Below are 24,881 nucleotides of genomic sequence, written 5' to 3'. Positions count from 1 at the left end.
AATTTATAAAGCAATAAGCACAGAACTATTATAATTATCCTATGTATTGATACTGAGAGGCATTAAAAAGCTTTATTCAAATCACAGTACCAACCCGTCAATTTTTAATGATCATATCTATGCCTGTTTGTAAGTAAAACTCATTGATTTTGACTATTATGAGTTTTAGATTAAATTTTTGCTAAGTTTGTTAACAATAAAACTGTCATTTCTATTAGAAACTTTCGGGTAAATCTGGTAAATATTCTACTTTTGAAGAGAGGGAATAAGATCTGCATGTTAATTAACAAATAAACAAAATTCCAATCAAAAATATTTCAACAATGATTATATAATTGAGATTTTTATCATACTGAATAGCAAAACTACAGAGTTCTAAAATACCTACAGTTTCACCAGTCTTTCCTCCTCTCTGCCCTTCAGTAGTTCATTCTCAGTCAACAGGTACATTAAATTCAAGTTTCTCCCAGCCCAGTAACAATAAAAATCCATTTGGGGTGCCTGGGTAGCTCAGTCAGATAAGCTGCCTATTCTTGATTTTGGCTCAACTCATGAACTCAGGATTCTGGTATCAAGCACCTCTTGGGCCCCCTCGCCCACCCGCATAGGGCTCCATGCTCAGCAGGGAGAGTCTGCTTAAGGATTCTCTCTCTCACTCCTCCCTTCCCCCTGCTCATGTGCCTGCTCTCTCTCTCTCTCTCTGTCTCTCACTCACTCTCTCTCTAATAAATAAAAATCTTTAAAAAGAAAACAAAAACCATCCACATAACTCTTAACTACCCATGATTCTTCTTCACCAGCCTACCTAGCATTCCCTTATTTATCTCCAGTTCATCCTCAAATCATTCACATCCATTTCTACTTCTACCTTCTGAAATTCCTCTCAGAGCTAACAAATACCAAGTGACAAGCATCAAATTCAAAGGAGCCTCAGACTCCTATTTCACTTTCCTGTAGCATTTGATGTTGTTGAGCACAGTAGCTTGTAAATAACTGCCTGGGTTTAATTTTTACAACCCACTCCCATGGCATCTGTCTTATTTTGCTTCTGTTGTTCCCTTGTATCCTTCCTTCTGTATTAAGGCATCTCCTGTTCCATCCTAAAATATTGTGGGTGAAGCCCCAACTTCAATCTTCAGCCTATTGTTCTCCTCTTTTCCTTTCTATAGTGTTAGGTGTTCTCCTTTTTTGTCATTTTTGAATATCACCTTTATGCCTATGGTCACCAAATTAATCTTATTTGTCCTGATCATACTTCTGGTCTCTAGAACTAAATTTTCAAACACTCGCTGTATAGCTTCATGTTGATTGCCTGATTAACACTCATATTCAAAACATCCCAAATTAATTCTTTTTAAAATTTCTCTTCTCCTACACCAGCAAAATGTGGCCCTTAACCTCCTGTGTTCCAAATCTCATTAATGATGGTAACAACATCCACCAAGTGATCCAACCTGGAAATTTTCCTTTATTCTCCACATCTGACTGTAAATGAATTCTGACCCATTCTGTTCTTTCTATTCCAACATTTCTGCCCTGGCTTTTCATCACCTCATTAATCATCATAACTATTGCAATAATCTTTAATCTAGCTTATTTCATCTAATGGCTCCCCTCTCCCAGGGCAATATTTCATCCACTCTGCTGAAAAAGATGGATCTGAAGCTTATTTTGACTGTGGTATTCTCAGTTTCAAAGGTGTGTTGGCAACTGAGAGCTAAAATAATTAAATACAAATTCTTTACAGATTTTTTAGTATTTCAGACTTTTTAGAATCCAGTTTCAACTTTCTAATTTCAATTTACTTCACAAAAGACAAATTTCTATTCTTCACCGATGTGAATTTGTAGGCATTTGTAGACATACATAGAACTTTCTATGTGTCCAGAACTATTCTAAGCACTTTACAAATATTAATTCATTTAATTCTCTTAACAGCTCTAAGAGTTAAAATGTTACTATATATATTTTTTTTTACAGATGAGGAATTTAGGGACAGAAAGGTGAAATAACTTCAAAGGTCACACAGAGAGTAAGCAGCAGAGCCAGGATTTAAACCCTGGCCATCTGCTTCCAGGCTCTGTGCTTTCAACCATTGTGTTATTTTATCTACCATCTAAATATGACTTTCTTTAACATTCCCTACTTCTGTTCTCTAGTGCTTCAAAAATTATTCTCTCAGCTCTGATCCCATCTATTGTGATTCTTAGTCCCATCTGACAATGTGTGCTATTATTCTGTTTGATTTTCCTGTTTGTCTGCAAATTCTTCTAGTGGGATCTCTATCTCATTCATCTCCATATCAACAGAATAAGTGTCTAGCAGAGGGAAGATATTCAATCAGACATAACTCTACTTCAGATTTACATCTTGAGTTATGATGTACCTTGTAAAATATCATACTGAATCCATGACTTTATGGTGAGATGAGCATAAAAACTGGTATCCACTGATTTCAAAGAGATTATTATCAAAGACCAAGGCTGTAGACACAACACAGGGAGGACAACAGAGGGCACTAAATCGACTGCCTTTTATGATTATATATGGATTTTATGGCTTTTCATTTTATATTTATTCATGTGTGCATTTAAGGATTTTGAGGTTTTTGAACAAAAAATATCAGGTTCATGTAAGACTTCAATTTCAACGAGGAATTTTTAATGATTTTCACTACAAAAGTTACATATGTATTTGCATATACATTACATAGGTGATGGTCAGATAAATATATATGCAATGACAAGATACATTTCTTCATAATAAAATTTAATTTTGACAAATAAGTGCACATGTAAACTGCTAAGGTGAAAGAAAAATGTTAAGCATGCAGTTTCTCTGATAATCGTGAATTCCCTTACTTTTTTCCTCACTCAAATATTTGATTTGGCTAAAAGACTGAACTAGCTGGCCATATATTGTCTTTAAAGTTTAAAGTAGTTTCAACCAAAGACATTTTTCTAACCATTTCCCCATGTGGTTCCTAATAAGAACACCACAAGTAGGCATGCTCTTCAAATCAATATGTAACTATGCTAGAATGTAAAGAGGTTAGTGTGGTACTTCTATGAATAACTACGTTAGCATGACCTTAATGACATTATGAGTTGTCTTCATCATTTATTTCTATATTTCTTTTTTTTAAAGATATTTATTTATTTATTTATCTGAGAGAGTGAGAGAGAGAGAGAAAACAGAGGGAGAGTGAGAGTGAGAAGCAGACTCCCCCTGAGCAGAAAGCCTGATGCTTAACTGGCTAAGCCACCCAGGCATCCCTATTTCTATATTTCTTGAGTCATCTTAAAAGACCATTACTCAGCCTGAGAATCTCTTCCATGAAAAGTCTGTATATACTTACCACACTGCAGTGACTCATCAGAGCCATCTCCACAGTCATCATCATGGTCACAGACAAATTGCTTGGGGATGCACACTTTATTATGACACATGAAAGCATTTTCATCACATGTATTATTGGGGGCTAAGAAAGATATAACAAAGAATAAAGTTAGATGAGTACCTATTTTATCTTCCCCCACCTGAAGAGTTTAAGGGATGTATGCTGTTATTCTCAATAATTCATAGTTATTTAGAGAAAGAAAAGTTCGCCCAATATTCCATTCATAATATATATGACCACATATATAAATTCATAATATATGTTAACATACATATATTTATATATGAAATATATGAATGTAATTCAAAGTTTCAGTAGTAATACATTCAACAATTCCACAGTGACCCTGAAATTTCAGGCCACTTAGCAATTTGTCAGTTTGCTGAAGGATGAATTCAAAGGTTTGTACAAAAATCACTCAACTGTAATAATGTGGCTGGGTTTTTTCCTCTCTTCATGTCTGTACTAATACCAGTAAAGTGATTAAACAAAACCAAAACAAAACAAAAACCAGCTTGCTTCTTTGTGAAAACTGAAACTGAAAAGACTACCAAGTGCTAATAACGGTCATGATGGAAGTGAAAAGAAAACATCAAAAAAGCTAAGAAAGTTATTACCTCCAAAATGAAAATAAAGCTTTTGGGTTAAATTAAGATCTATGGTATGATAAGCCCAAGCATTAATTATCACATAAAATCTAAAATACGTATGCACAAATGGACTATCCATTCTTTTGGAATCCTGATCTACGACAGTCGTGCTGTAGCAAGGATCCTAACCAAGTTGGAAAGTGTTTGACCAAAAAGTACACTTTCAGCAAATGTTCAGAAGCTGGTAACTTATGCAGAGTGAATAAACTTTAATATGCATAGAATCAATAATGGTTTAAGGAGATCATTTAAATATTTTCAATTACCTTATCTTATATTTAAAGGATAAATGCTCTGTTAGGACTCAAGATTTGGGATATTTCGAATGTAAAAATAATCTGCTATATAATAGATGGTAACTAAACTTACTGTGGTAGTCACTGTGTAATATTACATATAACATCATTATGTTGTACACCTAAAACTAATACAATGTTATATATCAATTACATCTCATTTTTAAGTAAAATAAAAAATAATCTGATATATGCCATTATAGTACACCAGAAAGAGGAAGATTTTGCAAAAAGTCACTCTGCTATTTATGATTTGTATCCTGAGGAAGGTATTTACCTTCTTTTTGCATGTTTCTTTATTCATTTAATGGTATAATAAAATCTTTCAGAGAAATTTCTCGGAAGAACGGGACAAGATATATGAAGCAGATCAGACATTTCAAGTACTCAATGAATTCCTAGGTGCTGTTTAAATTCCTATCTATGTAACAATTATTTTTGGCAGATCCTCAAAAACATTTCACCAGGATTCAATAATTCAATAATGTAAATAAAAGCACCTACCAAAATAATTGGCATATAATGGGCACCTGAAAAAATTTACATGCCTTCAACCTCCTCCTTCCATGTCTTACTATGGACTTCCCTCTATCTAGAACACATTTCTCTTTCTTCTCTTTGTTCAATATGACTCAGATGTTACTGCTTTTTCTTGAAATCCTTCCATGACACTTCTACTCTTTTTTATATATTATTTCTTTGTGATGGCCCAGTATCTTTTCTATACTTCATTCTGACACTTAGAGGATGATGATTTTTTTTTTACAAGTGTATCGGCTAAGGAAGATACGGTCCATATATACTGTGGAGTATTATGCCTCTGTCAGAAAGGATGAATACCCAACTTTTGTATCAACATTGATGGGACTGGAGGAGATTATGCTGACTGAAATAAATCAAGCAGAGAGAGTCAATTATCATATAGTTTCGCTTATTTGTGGAGCATAAGGAATAACATGGAGCACATGGGGAGATGGAGAAGAGAAGGGAGTTGGGGGAAATTGGAGGGGGAGATGAACCATGAGAAACTGTGGACTCTGAGAAGCAATCTGAGGGTTTTGGAGGGGAGAGGGGCGGGAGGTTGGGTGAGCCTGGTGTTGTGTATTGAGGACATGTATTGCATGTAGCACTGGGTGTGGTGCATAAACAATGATTCTGGAACACTGAAAAGAAATTAAAAAAAGAAATTAAACAAACAAACAACAACAAAAACAAGTCTATATAGTGTACATTGCCATATAATGTAAAAAGACCATGCAACCAACTAAGTGTCATACCAACTAAAATACCAAATAAAATTTGAACAGTGACTTCTTAAAAAAGAACAAAACAAAACAAAACAAAAAACAAGTCTATCAGCTCCCTAGCCCCAGACTTCCCTGTATTCCAACAAAAGGAAATCTGTGCTTTAAAGTCAGTAATGACAAGAATGGAGACATGAGTAAGCAAAACAGAAATGATTCTTTGGATTTAATCAAGTATAATTTATTTTCAACAAAATTATTTTCAAAAATGATGTGGAAGCCATGTAGGAAGAGCTTTAAAAACTTCCCATTATTATCAAAGTAAAATGCAGTTACTATGAATTCCTCTAACTTTGAACTGTATGACAGCTTACATAACTCAAAGTGAATTATGCCAGTTCTAACGGATGAATTATTTTTTAAAACATAAGCAACAGAGGCTTATTTGGCATTAACACTTTCAGGTCACTTGAGTACAATTTGTTGTATTTTAGCATAATTTACTTAATAGCACCCATGTGGTCCAATAGTGCTAATATGCCTCCCAGAGTGTTAACTTGCTACAATAGCAACAGTATACTGGGACCATCTGGATCCCTGAATTGATGCATAATCCTTTATTATGTAGCCCTCAGTAGCCTCATTGACCTTTACAGACACATATATCAGTTTCAAGTTCAAAGTGAATTATTCTACTCTAGCATAAGTTCTGTGCACATAGGCCTGCCTCAAAGTTTTCTTTTTTCTCCTCCATGTTAACTATGCCCCAACTCCCATATACATACCCACATACACATACACCTCCATTATGGCTGCAAATACAGTTTTAAAGCCCTGAAGACAGGTCATTGGAGATATGACTGGCAGAATTCACTTTAATGAGAAGAATTCATAGCACTGTTTCTGATAAATTGTTCCCCTCACCAGATACCCTAAGTGACCGTGGGACCTGCATTCAAATATTCAGCTCCTTCATTTTCTTGATCATGCAAAGGAAGTTTATCTAAATTTTTACTATTGAGCAATTCGGCGAAAACTTCCTGAGGTGACCAAGAGTCAGAAACTTAATAAATCGTCTGACCTCCAAAGGTGTCCACTTGATATCCGAGCTTCATTCAGCTATATCCATACTATTTTTACCTGACCTAAGGGTTAATACCCTCTCCGTAGGACTAATAGGTGTTTACTGACCTTCTGATCATTGGTTATTTGGGATCACATCAGCCATTTATAGAGTGTTTGTAATAGGTAATCTAAAAGCCTTTGTGGCGGGGGGAGTGGGGGGGTACGGGGGGGGGTCTAAAAAGAAAATAACAAATCTACCACAGTCACACACATACATCAGACAGCTACATAATCTCAGAAGTGAAATGATGAATCTGTGTTAGTCAGAAGGGTTTTAAAATGGGTGGTCTCACTCTGCATGTTTGAAAAACTGAACAGTAGTTGGTTAGAGGGATCGCTGAACTGCCATGATGATAACATCCCACCTGATTAAGTCTGGGTATGAGTCCAGGGATTGGGAAAGTGAGAGAAAATGTGATATGGTGAGTACTGTGAAAGGAAGAGTCTGAGGAAGCTGTGTCAGCTTTCCTTCACACAGAGCCCTACAGTGTCCTACCGCAGCCAGCTGTGGAGAGCTCATCACTTCCATTTGGACAGTCCCTTTCACCGTCACAAAGCCAGTGTCGCGGCACACAGGCATGGGATCCCTGGCAGCTGAACATGTCGACCGCACAGGTGGCAGCACCTGAAAGCCAAGGAGAGAATGCCATTAAGGTCACTGCATGTCTTCTGGGAAAGATCTAACATTTCTATTTACCTTAGAAAGAATGTAAACAGAAGAAGTTGCTGACAAGGAAGAGACTGTTGCTATTTGATAACATCACATAGTATCCTTCTCCTATAGATGTTTACACAGTTTCCTCTCAGAAATCATGCCTTCCTAAGTACAAGTATTGTATTTCATAAGGCTACATCACAGAAAATAATAAAGATCTTTTCTCCCTACAAAATGTAGCAAGACATACAAATGCCATAGACTTGTGAATAAACTATGATAAAATTCTGAAAGACTGAACCCATAAGGATAATGATAATAATAATAATAATAATAATAATAATAATGGTAGTGTTTTTATTGTTTAATACATGCTAGGCACTTATATATTAACTCATTTAATTCTTGCAAGAATTCCAACCAGTAGAACTATTATTGGTCTCATTTCACTAAAAGGAAACTGAGGCTCAGAGAAGTAGAAAAGCTTCCAGAAGTCACAAATTGTGCTGGATGACACACGTTCTGTTGGGAGTTCAAAACCCTTCTGATTGCTGAGCACCTTCTCTCGACCGCTAATGTCATGACAGTTACTCCCTACCTTGTGCTGTTGAAAAGAATTAATGTATGCATGTTCCTTTTGATTTTACACACTTAATAAATAAAATTTACTTTTTCTCTGCTCTGTCAAATCAATGTCCCTTTAGATGGATGATTTTTTTCAAATGTATGCAGAAAAAAATGTTTGCTGACTTTGATTATATGCTCGAAGGATCATAGGTGGTTTCTTTGTTTCTCCTTATACGGGTATAGAGCAATCATATGAAATAGAATATAATTATTTCTCATGATGTTTTCCTAGCATCTAGTACAATTATACATATTGAATTCTTTATTTACTTATATAAAATATTTGTTGAGTGAATCAGTTAGATACCCTCAAATCATGTTCTAACTTTTCTTTAACTCCATTTTCCTGTGAGCAAAAGCTATCCATAAAATAGAGGCTAATTTTTAGAATTATTTTTTAAATGCTAATATCTAGAGGAAGAAAAATATAACTGAATAGAATGAGAGATATTAGGTTTCAAACATTTAAAACAGTGACCAAAATGCTTTAATTATAGAATGATTATCACCTTTCTTTTCAGCTATAGAGTTGTTATGATCAGATCATGCTTTTCAATGCAATGTTTTCAAATGGGGGGAGCAAGGTACTAAAATAAAACCCTCTGAGGATTTTTTCCATCATAAACATGACTATCCTTGACGTATACTTTAGCTTGGAGAACAGGATGGCAAGTGAATATAGAAAAGTCCTCCAGGTAATTCCGATTTGTTCATTTGATTGAGGATCAGTGCTAATAGAATGGGGTTTAATATGATACCTATTACTGGAAGAAATCATAAAAAAATCTATTAAATAAGTGTTGCTTTCATTTAAAAATGAATTTACCTGCTATTATGTCTTTAATATCTTCTATAATAAAATCAAGTTCCTACCGAATTTATTTTTATACTATTTGTCATTATGATCTATCTTTTTAAGCTTGCCACAAGAATATAAAGTGTCACTTTCACTATTATACTCTCAACTAGAGATTTAATTTCCATAATATTTTTGTTATTTAGCTTGAGATTTTTAAAAAGCGCATTCTCTGTAGTAAGGAAGTTTTGATACTTGTAGACCTCCTTGTCTAGTTTGTTTTTTTTTTTTAATCATCCCCATTTAATCTCAAGGTGGGCATAATAGATATAATATCAATTTGGCTGTTGAGAAATTTAATTCTGTATGACCTTGGAGAAGACTTAAGTGTCTGAGTTTCACTATTTGTAAAATGAGGGGTATGACTAGATAATTACTAAGATACCTCAAGCTATAAAATGGCATAAAGCTCTTTGCAGCTAATTTTCTGGCTCCCTTGATAGCATTCAACAGCTTCTGTATTAAGAGCTTGCCAAAACATCACAGTCAATCAGAAAGAAAATGGGCCAAAGAAAAACTCACGGCTTCATTCCATGGTTACCCCTGCCATCTGGAAACACATTAACTTCCTTACGGAAATGAATCCCAAGAAAGGAAGAAGACAAGCTAAAATATTTCTACCAGATCCATCTTGTGCACCTACTCAGATATGATATTTGATTGGTAAGAGTTACTATCCCATTAGAAAGGATTTAATAAATCTGAATTCGTGTCTTGGCTCTGTCATCACTGATTCACTGAGTGACCTCAGGCAATTTATTAACTTCTATGAGTTTCTCTTTTTTCATCTGTCAAATGAGGGTGTACTAGATGATAATTTTCAAAATGGGACCCTCAGATCCCAAGTCAGAACCACTATTGTACTTATTAAGAAAGGTGGTACTTACAGTCCATATTAGAATATTTGTAGGTAAAGCTTAGGAATCTTCATTTTTAGCAAACTTCTGAAAAGTATCTTTTGTGCACTAAAGATGATAAACACTGAGATAAATTATTTATAAAGCTCCTTCCCAATCCTACTATATTAGGTTCAGTTCACTGAATGATATTTGGTGTAAAGCAGTCTTTTTTTATGTGTCACCAGTAGTTAGCATATAAAATGCAGCCTGCAATTAAATTAAATGGACTGGCTGTTTTTGACAACAGGTAATCATGTCCATTACCATTTTAATTCTCTTAAAAAATTATCAGGACACTGATAGATGTAGATGCATCAATAACTCTGAAAAATAAAGGAGAGAGCACGAGAAATGGAACAAAGAGAACAGAAATAAATTCATTTATATTGTATACAACGGTCATGTTAGATGATCACAATAGTTACATAAGGGAGATCTTTTCATACCCTCCCAATAGGTAAGGAAAATATAGATGTGGGAGAATTCAACTCTGGTTTCAGAGTCTTTATACCTTCTACTATATCGTGTCCACTCAGAAAGGAAAGGGATATCAATTGAGCCATTTAGTGTCAGGTCAAAAAGAAGAAGGTCAAAAAGCTAGATGATTTTAAAGACTAGCAACATGCTCAACCCATTGTAAGTAGGTAATTCTTTTGTTAAAATTAAAGAAAGATTATTAAATCTTTCTCTTCAGAAAGAAACAAAGTAGTTAAAAGTGACTGGCCAGACATCGAATTGATTACTGAGTTCTTTTTCCTTTCAGAGTTTTTTGATACTGATCTTTCTTTATTTATTTGTTGTATAACTAAGTTGTTTCAGCTGTGTAAATAAAAGTAGATTTGGGTGGCTTAAATACAAGGAAAAAAAATTACCTGCTTTCAGAAGACGGCTCTAATTTTATACTATTTACAGAGAACTTCAGTTTAGCTTGAGTAGTATAAAATCCTACCTACCTGTCTCTGTGGTACTGACCTAAAACTGGCCACCACTACCAAAATTTTAAAAGTGGTGTCAGTACACTTAACTCTGTACATGCACCTTATTTCGAAAGAAAAGAGAGAAAATAGGATAATAACAGTTATGAAATAGTGCTGATATAATGAGTAAAGGTTTTATGCCTATAAATACAAATACACATGTAGAAACAGATCAGAAAGATAGAACAAGAAGCATATAAATACATTAGTAGAATGCCTGGCTATTTGTAATAAACTTATAAAGATTAGATCAATTCCTTCTTTTATCCCTTAAAAATTAACTTAATAACTCCATTTAATTTATTTGTTAAATGTTTGTGATTATTTAAAAGCAATTACATTGGCTTTGTAGTTGATATGTATTGGACACTCAACCTCTAATCCTATAAAGCTGTTTTTTGAAGTACATTTTAAAATTATATACAATAGCCCCCTTTTAACTTCCCATTTAAAATAATTCAATAATAATAATCACTATAATACATATACACAATCAAAAATAGTATTTGTGGTTTGTGGCAATGTAAATCAGTATATTTTGGAGGGTAATTTAGGAATGCATGCCAAAGACCAAGAAAAAAATGTTTCTTCATTTAAATTAAGTAATCCCAGTCATTGAGATCTAGTCCAAAGAAGTACATGAAGACTAAAAAAATAAAATTTACAAATATATTCATTGTGTGAATATTCAGGAAAATATCTTAAAAACTGAAAGACCGTGTATATAAAAATAGTAGAATAATAGTAGAATAATAATAGTAGAATAATATGAAACCAGCTACACAGAAATGTATATATAAATTTAATGCTAAATTTAACAGTTTTATGTATGCTCTAAAATGATAATGGATATGTGTATCATATGCCTAAAAATTGAATGAGAACATAGAAGAACCAACTCACCACAAATGCTATCACTTTCATCTAATCCATCCCCGCAATCATCCTCTCCATCACAGATCCAATGTTTAGATATGCATTTTTGTGCAGAACAAGCAAATTGGTTCCAAGAACAAGAAGAATCTAGAAGACAAAAGTGTTTGCTTTAGGTGCAAAAGAAAAAAAAATCATTTGAGACCATCTTAGGATAGGTCTCACAGTGAGAAAGTCCTTCCTTAGACTTTGCTAAAATAAATTGTTCTATAATAAAACAAGCCGAACTCCTCTTCTCTATGACAGCTCTCTAAAATTTTGACAACACCCTGTGTATTCCCTCTCTGGGTCCAGGTTATGCAACATTTTTCTTCCCACAGAATTCTCACAGGGCTTGACCTTGAGCTACTCATTATACTAGCCATTCTCCCCTAAGTATTTTTTAGGTTGTCATTTAAGAACAAAACAAACAAACAAACAAACAAAAAACCCACAATATCTGGTGCACAGATAAAAAAACAAATGTTCCAAGTGTGGTCTGTCATCCCTTCTAAATCTTAGTTGACGTTTGAACAACTAGAGAAAAAAATGCATACTAGGCAAGATTATAATATGATATATTCACCAGCATATATATTTGTTTTTAGCTATGAGGTGATTAAGGGGGTTTTAGCTTGATGACAAGCCACTCGTTTCACACCCATACAAACTAAACACTTAAGAGGTTTTTACTTCTCTTGGGGACACAAGTCTGATGAACATCTAAATTCATTGGCATGGTGGTTTGTATTTTATTACCACATTATACTCTTATCATAGTGTATTCCCTTAATTCCAAAGTCAAGTTTGTGATTGTTCTCCTCCACCTTCTGCCTGTCCCTCCACTCAGTATATCTATCACCAGGTAACATCCAAAATAAAATCCTTCCAAATTCAAGTGTTCCAAAATGTAAATTATAAAAAAATAAACACTTCAGTTTCAATCCTATAAACTATGTTAAAATCTTGCATCTTTATTTACAATATTCACTTAGATGACCTGTGATAAAGAGAGAAAGGTGGAAAAACTGAACACTGGAAAAAATGAAACTAACAAAAATACAACCATATAATGGCTTCCTGTCCAGAAACTAAGAATCTGCATAAACTATTTGTAAAATTCTCTGTTAATCCTGTTCACAATCTGGCTCTAATATAAAGATATATAGCATCTTAATCAAACAAAATGCACCTTCATATTTCATGATGACATTTATTTTTAGAGGAGCTTGACATTTCATAGAAGATCCATTTTTAATCTTTTTTCTACTTTGTCTATTCACTGTAGTGTATGTTATTTGTGTTAAATGAAAATAGTGAATATAGGCTTTGTTTTCCTGTAGGAAATTTCTTTTGCCCAGAAATAATGAAATCCATAAATTCTATAAAATAAATTTTTAAAAATTCTGTCTTGACTTGCCAAGTAAGATGAAATGTACATACACAGAAATTAGGAGATAGTGGTGAAAGATGAGAGTTTGAGGAAATAAAAGTTTAAGTGTTATTTAAAGCTATACATGTAATTAATAGAAACATTTAGAATAATAATAGTCAATAACAAGTAGGGAGAATATAATGAGTAGTGTGAGCTAAATCCTTATTTGTCATTGCAGAAAGTAAATATATTAGGATTTCGTTAATCAGACAGAAAATGAAGGTATATCATTTAGACTGACAAAGATAACCAGTAACAAAAGCAGTAAAAGTTAAAAGAAAAGAAAGAGGCAGGAGTGTTCCTCTCAATTACAAGTTCTTCTGTTCTGTTTTAATTTGTACCATTTTGTGCTACTTAATAAAAATGAAAATTGTTAAAATCAATTAACAATATTTTGTATAAAATCCCTATGTAAGAGAACACCAGCGTATAAATAATAATATGGTACACAGAACAAAATACAAAGTCTCACCACAATGGAATTCATCGAGTCCATCCTCACAATCTTTCTGACCATCACATATCCAGGTATTCAAAATGCATCTTCCACTAGGACAACCAAAATAATTTTCTTCACATTTGTGTTTGTTTTGAACTGTGATAAAATACAGAATGTAATGTCAAGTAATTTACATTAATCTTAGACTTCCACACTATAGCGTAGACGATAAAAAAGGAATTCTCCTTGAACTGAAAGAAATAAAGAACAAGAAAACGTAAATAAAAAAGAGAGCTGACATTCTCTTCAAGAATGTCGAGGTCATGAAAACCAAGGAAAAGCTAAAAAAGACAAACAAACAAACAAACAACAACAACGTGGCACAGAACAGAGGAGATTAGGAAGATATGATAATCAAATCCGATCCAAGATTGGATCCTGATCTAGAAAATGCACTAAAAGAAAAACCTGTTAAAATCCAAATAATGTGGTATCCCATTAATAGAATTAAAATAACTGAGATAATTATAAAGTGAATTAGGCCAGGGCCAAATAAACATTTTTGGTAGAAAATATATGTAATTCCATATTCATAAAAATCAATAACACTAAAAATATCAGTGGATTTTTACTGAGAACATGTGCGCATGGTGTTCTTACTGTCCTATATTCTGAATACGCTTTGACAAGGTTTATAGAAGCACTTTCCACTTCAAAAAAAAGAGACAACTTACAATAGAATCTCTAAAACTGTTGTATCTTATAGAAATAGCATGAGAATAATAAGTATTTGTATATAAAATTATTTTGTAAATTATATAATTTTAGATTGGGGAGAATTGCTATTATTATAACTTCCAAGACTGCATAAAAATATTAGATTTTTCTCTACTGAATGTCATCAGTCCCCTTGCACCTTCAGGTTCGCAGTTTTGTAAACCATAGCCAATTTGGAAGCAAATCTTACAGTATATGTCACACTGTAATAATCCATGCACACTATAATAATCATACTATGTAATCCATTATAACTCTATTAAGATAACAATCCCATTTTATTTTTTCAAATGTCAACTTTGTAGATTGAAGATGAAAATAAAATTTTTGACAGAATTCACCACTAAACCAAAAAGTCCTGAGTGTGATTTGTGTCTTATTTTTCTTAGGACTAGCCTAGATACAAGCTAAGGTATTTAGATTGACCTATTACTGGCTTCCTGTCTGGCTGTCTACCTATGTCATCAGTCTACATGAGCTCCCCCTTCTTCCTTCCCCATTATAATCATAATTCTTTATTAATGTTAAAAGTTAACTTTTAAAATAATTTATTAATATTAGAAATATATAAAGATCACAAAGTTTTACATATGTACGTAATATGTTTTCTATATATGTAAGTTTAATGGGTATCTGTTATATGTTGCTTTCATATTAATTTTAAGAATTAACTACAGCTATAATGAGGTACATAATTGTTGTAGAAAGAAAAATGAATTAAGAATCCAGACACCCAGGCTTTTTGAGTCTAAATCAATGTTACTATATTTCTTTTAAAATGTTTTATGTGACAAAAATAAAATGTGGAAGAGTTGTGCTGAGCCACAGTGACCAGTGCACATGAAAATTCTCTACATAAGCAGAAAAGTTCGCCTTCCTCCTAGCATGCGGCTAGCCTTTCAAACCCAGAAGGAACAACAATGGGATCATAGAATGTTACGCATTGTTGAGCAAAAAAACAAACAAACAAGAAAAAGAATCTACTATTGCCCAATGAAGTGAAAGATTATGAATTAATAATATTGGTCCTTCATAGTAGATTTTGTATATGTGCATTGCTGTATAATTTCTTAAAATATTTCAAAATATTATTATATGTCAACTAAACATGGAAAAATTGAGTGTAGCAGCAGGCGAAGGAGGGAGAGTTACAGTATGAGGACACATTTAATAGTTTCCTATAAATCATATCTATTGCCAGTTAGAGTAATTTAACACCTTTACTTCCTGTATTTGAAAATTTTTTTTTCTGAAATAGTTAGAAAGGAACAGGATCATGACTTTTTCATGGAATGCCTTCTGCTAAGAAGAGCTTATGTACATAAAGATGGCTAAAAGTCAGATATAAATATACCTTTCCCACCTTGACTCAATGATAATTGCTATTATCCATACTACTATGTTGAAAGATTGCAAAACTTCACCAAGCAGCCTAACATGACAATACAAGCTGTATGGCATTGAGTAAAGCCAGTGGTGAGAAGCATTGTCTTTCTCCTTTAGTCCATGCATTTTAAGACATAATCACCAATTCTAAGAGGAGTACTCATGAACTGAACATTAAAAGGAAATAGATCCAAATACAGAACAGATTTCTTGAGTATCATTTCATAACTCATTAAAAAAGATCAAGGGACATGTTTGGAATGGAATGATTACTTGTAACTTAGTCTACATTATTTAAATTTTAATCCTCATCACTGTATATCAAGACTAAAACTTAATAAATTTATTTTATATAATGAACCTCTAAATCTCAAGGCAAAGTTGTTTTTTGTTTTTTGTTTTTCTTTCTAGAATTACCTGGGCATTTTAATTCATCTGAGTAGTCCCCACAGTCATTAGACCCGTCACATATCCAGCTTGGCAGGACACACAGTGAGGTCGAATTACATCTTATAAACCCTGTGGTTTTCACTCCAAGTTTATAGAAATGTGTACAGTCTGTATTATCTACAAAGAGGTAAACAGAGAAATGAAAAATACCTCATCTGCAAAGATTACAAGCCTTCTATGCCAGTCATAGAAACAAGCAAATTTAACTTCATTTGAAGAAGTAAGAATGCAATTATCCTACACAACAGGGGTTAATTACATATCAATTCTGGACAAGGTTCAGTGGAACACCGGGCAGTGTAAGATGGAATGCCAAAGGTACCCAGGGATGAACAAACAAAAGGTAGTGGATTATCTTACTGCAGTTCTTTTCATCTGAAGCGTCTGTACAATCTATGTTCTGGTTGCATCGTGCTGATCTTGGAATGCATGTCCCGTCCGCACAACGGAATTCAACAGCAGCACAGGTGGAAACTGGAAAAACAGGTAAATAAATAAATGGATAGATGAGACCAAAGGGGCTCCTCGTTCTAACATCTTCAGTACCAACGGTCCCTGACGTACCGTGATTTGACAGTTTTCCAACTTTGGGGTAGTATGAAAACCATATGTTTCAGTGGAACCTGTGCTTCAGATTTTGAATTTTGATCTATCCCTGGGCTAGAGATATGCAGCAAGATACTCCCTTTTGATGCTGGTCAGCAACAGTGAGCCACGGCCCCCAGTCAGCCACTGTGATCATGAGGGTAAACAATCAATACCCTTACAACCGTTCTGTATCCAGACGCCACTCTGTTTCTCACTTTCAGTACAGTAGTCACTAAATTACATGATATATGTGATACTTTATTATAAAATGGGCTTTGTGTTAGATAATTTTGCCCTACTATAGCTTAAGGTAGTGTTCTGAGCACATTTAAGATAAGCTAGTCTACCTATGACATTTGGTAGGTTAGGTGTAGTAAATGTATTTTCAACTTCACGTATTTTCAACATAGGATGGGTTTACCAGAACATAAGTGCACTGTAAGTTGAGGAAGATCTATATTTTAACCTGGCCCATGGCTTCCACCCACACCCCCAGGCTTGGGTGTGATGCCTCGTATGTCTTCCCCTGTTGTGGTACTTAAAATACTTCACTGAAATTGCCTGCGGATGTATCCACTCCTCCACTAAGTCATAAGCTCCATGAAAGCAGGGGTTGCGCATGGTTCCCATCATAGTATCAGTGTAGTGCTAAGCCAATGTACTAAAACATCAAGTGTTGCCGAAAATTCTTTCTCCTTCCAAGTTCCAAAGTATAAGGTTAGAGCACTAAGCAAATGCCTGATGGAGGAAGTACAGGGAAATCCCCAACTGGTTGCAAATAAGTGGAACATTCCCTCTGTCAGAGACAGAAACTGAGATGGAGAAACCGCTGAACATTTGCTTTATTACTCTGAGGAAATAGCTCAACCATGCTAGGAAGTCTTCCATGCTATGTTATACTCCTTTACACGGCCATATCACTAACATTTGGTATAGGAAAGATGACTACCTCATGCCAAGAAACATAAATGTGCTATGACTTGTCTCTATTGTTAGAAAGTCTGACTTTCCAATTCCCTGCTATGCTTAGATGAAAATCAGTTTCAATATGCTACTGTCATTATATATACCTTATACAGAATAGCTTATGCTTAATCATATATTCATTTCTACTTTGCTCACACATTCATTACCATATAATGGTTTCCAGCAATATGTTGTGAACAGGTGCATGTCATGCTATGTACATTAGATTAACTTAGGTGAGATTTTTATTCCAAATTCAAATTTTCACAGGTTGATTATGTAAATGTACAACCTGAAGGGCTCTTTGACTATGCCACTTTTACTAGTGTTGATATTTTAAAGAGCCTATTTATTTATAAATAGAAATTATATCAATTGTAAATAGTTAAAATGCTACCTTAAAATATGCAAATTTTACTCAAGGGTGTATATGTCATTTGTATTTCATAATGCACTGTTCTTATTATATTTAATTGTATCTTGCAATTGTATTCTTATTTGTGCTTAAATGATGATTAGAATAAATGTTTTATTTACAATTTGCAATTATAATTGCTTCAGTGTTTTCTTCATTAAAAATAACATCTTATCATATGAAACAGATAATGCTATTATGAGTAGAGATAAATACACTGTTCCAAACAGGAAAAAGAAATATTCTTCTTTTATGTCTAAAAAGCAAGATCTCTTCCATATACCTTTCTATTACATTTTATATTCAATATTTTTTCAATAGAAACAGTCAATGGAATACATAACATAGAAAGTAATCATGACAAGCATTTATATTTTGTTTCTTACTTTGCTGTCTGTCAGCAATCTCTGATTAAGAGTTGTGTTCCACACGATTCCTTATAATCCCTTTATTTAGAAGACAGGATTCATTTCTCTGTGAAACAACATCCTAGATAGTGGTAACATCCTCTAGATCCTGGTAATGTTATAATACCCTAGAGTTTCTATCTTACACTCACAGAGGTTAAGGGTACCAGAAGAATTCTGATGGGAACAATCACAATTCACCACATCATCTCCATCTCTCCCCAAACGTCCACAGAGCAGCTTCTGTGTACATGGTAGGGAGTCCATCTGAGTGGAGATGGGTGGCAGATAGGGTGAAGAGGCAAATTATGACTCCACTGACATGAGGATAGCATCTTCCATAGCTATGAGGGCTGAAGATCCAGCAGTATTGCAGTAATGGAGTTTCAAAAACTGTACTGGAGCTCTCAGGTGAAAGGGAACATAAAGAATACCTTGTGAGAAGAGCAGAGATGTGGAGCAAGTGGAACCCAGTTTTAGATGGAAGTCTGAGAAGAAGAAAGAAAGGAGAAGAACTCGAGATGAAAAGAAATGGTAACTTTGAAGTTGAAATGAATGGCTAGGAGATAATATTTAAAAGAAAGACTTGAAGTCTACGGGCACCTGGCTGGCTCAGTCAGTAGAGCATACAACTCTTGATCTCTCCATGTTGGATGTAGTGATTACTTAAAAATAAAATTTTTAAAAAATGCAAAAAAAAAAAAAAAGGAAAGACATGAAGGAATTGATGAGGTAGGGGGTTAGAAGAACTAGGTAGAGAACAGAATATTTGCAGGATGTGTTTTCTCCCATTTTCCAATGAAAAATTGAGCAAATGAATCGTGGTGAGGAGGACAGGCAGGCCTATTAGAGTGTATGCAATGTGCAAATAGGAAGACTATCCTTTTTGTTCAAATCCTCTCTTCACAGGGTCCATGACTTGGTATGGAATTTGAGAACCACCAGAGGGTTAAGTAGTGTGCTAAGATGTACTGGAATTGGACATACTAAGTGGCTGCAGAATTTCACATGTAGCAGAGGCAAAATGGTTGTGGGGACTAACATCTCCTGCAACTGTAAGCAAGGAAGCAGAGGGGGATGGGAGAGATCCAAGGGAATGCAGGAACTTTATTAAATAGTTAAGCAAATACCTCTTTTGCCAAAACCTCTTCCTCTATGTTCCTTCAACTATATATCCTCCTACTTTGTTTGGTCAATCAGTATTGAAATTTGTTTCACCCTTAGGGTGATTTCTGAGGGAGAAATATGTTGGAATCTCTAATTTGTCAAGTGAATATGAAAGCTTTCTGACAATTTTTCCTCAGACTAAAAGTCCTAAAAGAGAGAAAAGAAAATAATGTAGTTCAAATAAAGATAAGCCAAGTGAGAAATACTAGACTTTTCCCTCCAGATAGTGCAAAAATAAAGTAAGCCCACAAAATGTGAGTGAAAACATACCACGGCCACCCCAGGAATAGCAATGAGAGAGTACAAAGGAAGCTCTGACAGGGATTGTGGATCAAAGCAGCACTAAGAGAAAAAGTAAAACCATTCTTCCCCTCACATACTTTCTTAATTTTCCTACTTCATCTACTTTTTTTTTATTCCATGTCAGTTCAAATATTTAATGAGATAGTAAAGATATAACATTGATTGGTCTTTCTGTGGTTTTTAAGACATTTCTTATGAATATCTTAAGTCTATGTTTTCTCTTCCAACTTCCCTGCCCAGCCTGCAGCACATGGCAGCTGACATGGGGGAAAATAAAAAAGGTGGTGGGGGGAAGAAAGAAAGAAAACATTAAATTTACTGTCTTCTTGCTCTCTTCTGTTTACTTTCAAACCATATCTTTTCTTTAATTTACTGCTTAGGCTCTAAGGGTATGCAAACCCAGAGGAATGATGATTTCATCTATAGGAATGCTTATCCTTTTCCCTTAGCTTGTTGTTTGTGGAATCTTCAAAGTGTTGCTATGAACTTGTGAAAAAAAGAAAGAAAGAAAGAAAAAAAAAAAAAAACTAACACCAGTTTCCTTCCCATCAGGTAGTCTTAGAACTACTTAGCTTTTTAGTCACCTAAAGGTGTCCAGGTGACTGAGGCAAGCTCAGATACTACCCAAGGAGAGTAATTAGACTCACCTCAATAGGAAGAGAAGGAGGGATATCGTGTATTCTCCCCAACTGATTCACCCAGCCTCTCACACACGAGAAGAAATCAGAGTGACAAACTTTCTGAACAACTCTTCAAGTTACCCACCTCCACCCCGCCAGATAGCCTGGTGTGTAACACTCTCAGGGCACTAATAAAAGATTTACAAGGATTTAGGGTTTTGCTTCCCTTCAAAAGGAGAAGAAACCAAAACTGATTCCTTGGAACATCCATTTCCATTCTGCCCTGTGGGATAAGAATAATGATACTATTAGTTACTACGAACAGCTAAACTAAAGAAATAAAAGTGTAACAGTACAGTGTACTGTACAGTGTACAGTGCTGTACAGTGTAACAGAAAATTTACAGATGATTCCACCATCGCCTTTCTCCATAGCCTATCAAACTCTCTCTATACATTGACTTTTTATTGTACTAACTTAAAATCTTCATGTCTTACTTTATTTACACTTAAAAATAATAGGTGGTTTGTTGTGTGTGTGTGTGCACGTGTGTGCCCCCATGTGTGCACACATATATACAACGAAATACTGCACACATATGTTGCCCTGATGATAGAAACAGAGAAGTATCTGGAAGGAAAGACGCAGAGCAAGAACTCCTTTTCCATTGTCCCTGAGCCCCTCCATCCTCCTTTTCAAACTTCATCATCTTTTAAGTACTGTAAAGTTCCATTTGTTGGATAAATACACATCTGAATTATAAGACAGACTGGCTTATGTGATATGGACCCAGAGACGTCTTTCCCCTAGCATGTGAAATGTGACTTACAAAGACACCATGTAACCACACTAAATATGAGAGAAAAAATCAAATCCAAAAGATACAACTGTAATAAGTAAACTCTTATCTAAAAACCACCCAATTGTTTACCCTAAAGGAGCTAGTCCACTTACTTAAATCTATTCATTTCTAGAAATAAGGTGTATGTTTGAGTTCCCACAAGTGCTTTTACTTGCAAATGTCCTACATTATATGGGAAGAACTTCAAGGCCAAAGTTTTTGTTGTTGTTGCTGTTTTTTAAAGTATGCAATTATTATGATTTTTATATTATTATTATCACAAAAGAAAAGTTTTAACAGAAACTTGATTCACAAATGGAGTTGTTCTTGCCCAAGTATATGGCTAAGAGCTATAACACAGAAATCAAGAGTTTAGCCTAAGAAAAGGGAAATAACATTTTGAGTTATTTTTTCTCATATACTCAAACTCAAATAACATTTTGAGTTATTCTTTTAGCAGCTGGAATTGATGATATTAGTCAGAATAAAACCTACCTATATTTTTGGAAGACTTATGGCTTCACCAGAAACAGAAAAATTTAATATACACCTACCAGATAGTAGGTGCTATATTTCATAAAATCAAACTCACTGACTAATTTATTTACCGTCTTTGAAATTTTGTTTTCATTTTTTCAAGAAAATCCACAGTAACTTATTAACTCCGCATGGTCCCTTTTATGACTTTTGTCTTAAAATCTACTTTCTGTGTCTTTTGTTCAGTTCCTTCACATTCTAGCTTGATAGTTTTATCTTTAACCTAGTTTAATGCCTTTATTATATTCTCCTTTCCTGCTTGCAAATAACTGATAAAACATGTCCTTTTGGGGGGTCTACTTCTAGTTTGCTTTCCTCCTTTCTTCCAAATACTTAACCATTTTTCTCTATATATTCCCAGTATCTTACTATATTTTATCATTTTTTTAATCATCTATAGGTAATATGAAATAACAGCTGATTTAAAATCTGCACGAGTATTTGGCTCTTCCTAAACTAGTGTCAGCCTTAGATAGTAAGCCATTCAAGTATTTGGCTAGTGTCATACAGTCTAAGGGGGCAAACTTCTGAGCCCTTTTCTAGCTCCAAAATGGTCTGTGCACATTCTGTCCTCTTCCACAAATTTGCATCACCTTCTCCTGCCATCTGTACTTCACATATTTCCTTTACCATCAGTCTTTTCTAAAAATAGACTTATTCACTCTATTTACTTCTTTGCTATCCATTTTCTGTACCAACTCAAGGAGATCTGACTTTTCTTTACCATTCCACTGAATTGACTTTGATGAAGGTAACAAAGAGATTAACTCCTATTGTACAAGTTCAACGACTGCCTAGTCTATACCGGCCTTCTTGCCTTCCCTTAACACATTAAAATGCTAACTGATCCTCCCTTCTTAATAATAATAATAATAATAATAATAATGCCTTATGAAGATCTTTTCATCAGTCCTGTGGTTCACTTCTCCTTTTCTTATATTATTAATGTCTTTAATTTTTTATTTCAGTAGGTAATTCTGACGTACTCCCCTGCAACTATTACTCTATATCTCCTCTGAGTTTTCTCTCTGTATTGTCCAAAATTAACACTTCTGTTCTAAATCTACTACCAGATCTCTATCTATCTAAATGTCTCTGCGACATTTCCATCTGAATGTCTCCAGGCTCCACTGTCCGAATGCAAACCATCTTTATCATCTTATCCTTGATCCCACATGAATAAAAGGTCCATAAAAATAAATTTAAAAATTAATGAAAAACAAAGAATGATGTAAAAAGAGGGAGAAGAGTTCACGAAACTTGTCTATTCTTTTCCATGTTTTCGCTATCTTTATTACACAAGAAGACCTGTTATGCCACCTTTAAAATTCTGTTGTATGTCTCTCTCCTTTTTATTCTTAGCTTTGGCTGCTTTGATAGCCTCCTGTTTTACCTTTCTCATCTCAGCATTCTAGTTTTCATTTGCACAAGCATAGTCCTCCCCCCCACTTTTTTTGAAATGTAAATTTGATTGTATTGGGCTTCTTTTAGACCTCTGGTAGGTAAATTTTTGGTGACTACAAGGTAAAGTTCATGTTCCTTAAAATGGCATCAAAAAACACCATAAATGACTCTTAATTTCACAAAACAAACTGGGGGTTGCTGGGGGGAGGTGGGATTGGGAGAGGGGGAGGGGGCTATGGACATTGGGGAGGGGAGGCGAACCATAAGAGACTATGGACTCTGAAAAACATCCTGAGGGTTTTGAAGGGTCAGGGGTGGGAGGTTGGGGGAACAGGTGGTGGGTAATAGGGAGGGCACGTTTTGCATGGAGCACTGGGTGTTGTGCAAAAACAATGAATACTGTTACGCTGAAAAAATAAATAAAATGAAGAAATCTTATCCAATAAAAAAAAAACAAACAAACAAAAAAAAAAACCACCTTCAAGTCCTATCTCCTTCCTCTCACTTGCCTCATTATTTTTTAAACCACTTGCCAATATGCAATCTGGCTCTAAACATATCAAAGTATTTGCAGCTTTCAATGTTAGTCTGTCTACTTGGAATCACCTTCTATTCTGATCATTCTACTTTATTTATACTTTATTCCAACCCTCCCCTCAAAACTTATGTTTTTATATCTGCAATCATAAAACCTGATATACACCTTCGCCTCTTTAACTATTTTTATTTGGAGTTTGAACTTCCTAAGGGCAGGCAGAGGACTTATTAATTTTATGTCTCATCCTTAATGCATTTTACCCAATGAAATATGTTGAGGAATGAAATTTAAAGGAAATTGGTTCAGAAAAATCTGTCTGGGGGCACCTGGCTGGCTCAATCGGTTAAGTATCTGACTTTGGTTCAGGTCATGATCTCAGGGTTCTGGGATCAAGTCCAGCAGCAGCAGCAGCAGCAGCATCAGGGTCCCTGCTCAGCAGGAAGTCTGCCTCTTCATCTCCCACTGCCCTTCCCCCTGCTCATTCTTTCTCTCTCTCTAATAAAGAAAAAAATCTAAGAAAAGAAGAGAAAAGAAAAGAAAAGAGAAATCTGTTGCATCCAGATTTTAAGAGTCCTTAAATGTCAAACTAAAAAAAACTTGCTGTTTATTCTGCAACTATAAAGACTCCATTTGTAATTCTTTATCAGGGCCATGATAAAAACAAAAAACAAACACAAACAAACAAACAAACAAAAAAGAAGGTGAATTCTTACATAGTATTTTCTATATGCCAAGTTCTGTTCTGATTTTATTTAATATCAATATACTCATTTAATCATTGCCTCTTTTCTTACAGCTTGAGAAATTGAGGCACAGAGTGGTTAGATATTTTACCCAAAGACACAGAGACAGCGTTGGGGTTGAGGTTCTGACCTAAGTCATCTGGCTTGCGGATTGGTGTCAGTATTCACTCAGAACACATTCAGTGAAACATTACAGTATGACTACAACTTTGTGATTAACTGGA

At 34.6% G+C, this 24,881-nt stretch overlaps 1 protein-coding gene across 1 annotated transcript in view; it reads right to left on the bottom strand.

Moving 5' to 3' along the window:
• Nucleotides 1-24,881, bottom strand: part of LRP1B (LDL receptor related protein 1B) — a 2,013,404-nt gene that overhangs the window by 275,170 nt on the left and 1,713,353 nt on the right. The window contains exons 48-53 of the mRNA XM_046019480.1: nucleotides 16,489-16,602; nucleotides 16,096-16,245; nucleotides 13,549-13,671; nucleotides 11,633-11,752; nucleotides 7,212-7,340; nucleotides 3,359-3,481 (exon numbers count right to left, since the gene is read on the bottom strand). Of these exons, the coding sequence (XP_045875436.1) occupies nucleotides 3,359-3,481; nucleotides 7,212-7,340; nucleotides 11,633-11,752; nucleotides 13,549-13,671; nucleotides 16,096-16,245; nucleotides 16,489-16,602 (759 nt within the window). The remainder of the gene's footprint in view (nucleotides 1-3,358; nucleotides 3,482-7,211; nucleotides 7,341-11,632; nucleotides 11,753-13,548; nucleotides 13,672-16,095; nucleotides 16,246-16,488; nucleotides 16,603-24,881) is intronic.

Source organism: Meles meles, chromosome 9 (genome assembly GCF_922984935.1).
Source record: "Meles meles chromosome 9, mMelMel3.1 paternal haplotype, whole genome shotgun sequence".
NCBI classification, from domain to species: domain Eukaryota; kingdom Metazoa; phylum Chordata; class Mammalia; order Carnivora; family Mustelidae; genus Meles; species Meles meles.
Note: the sequence above shows the minus strand (reverse complement) of the source record. Positions and strands in the feature narration are given on the sequence as shown.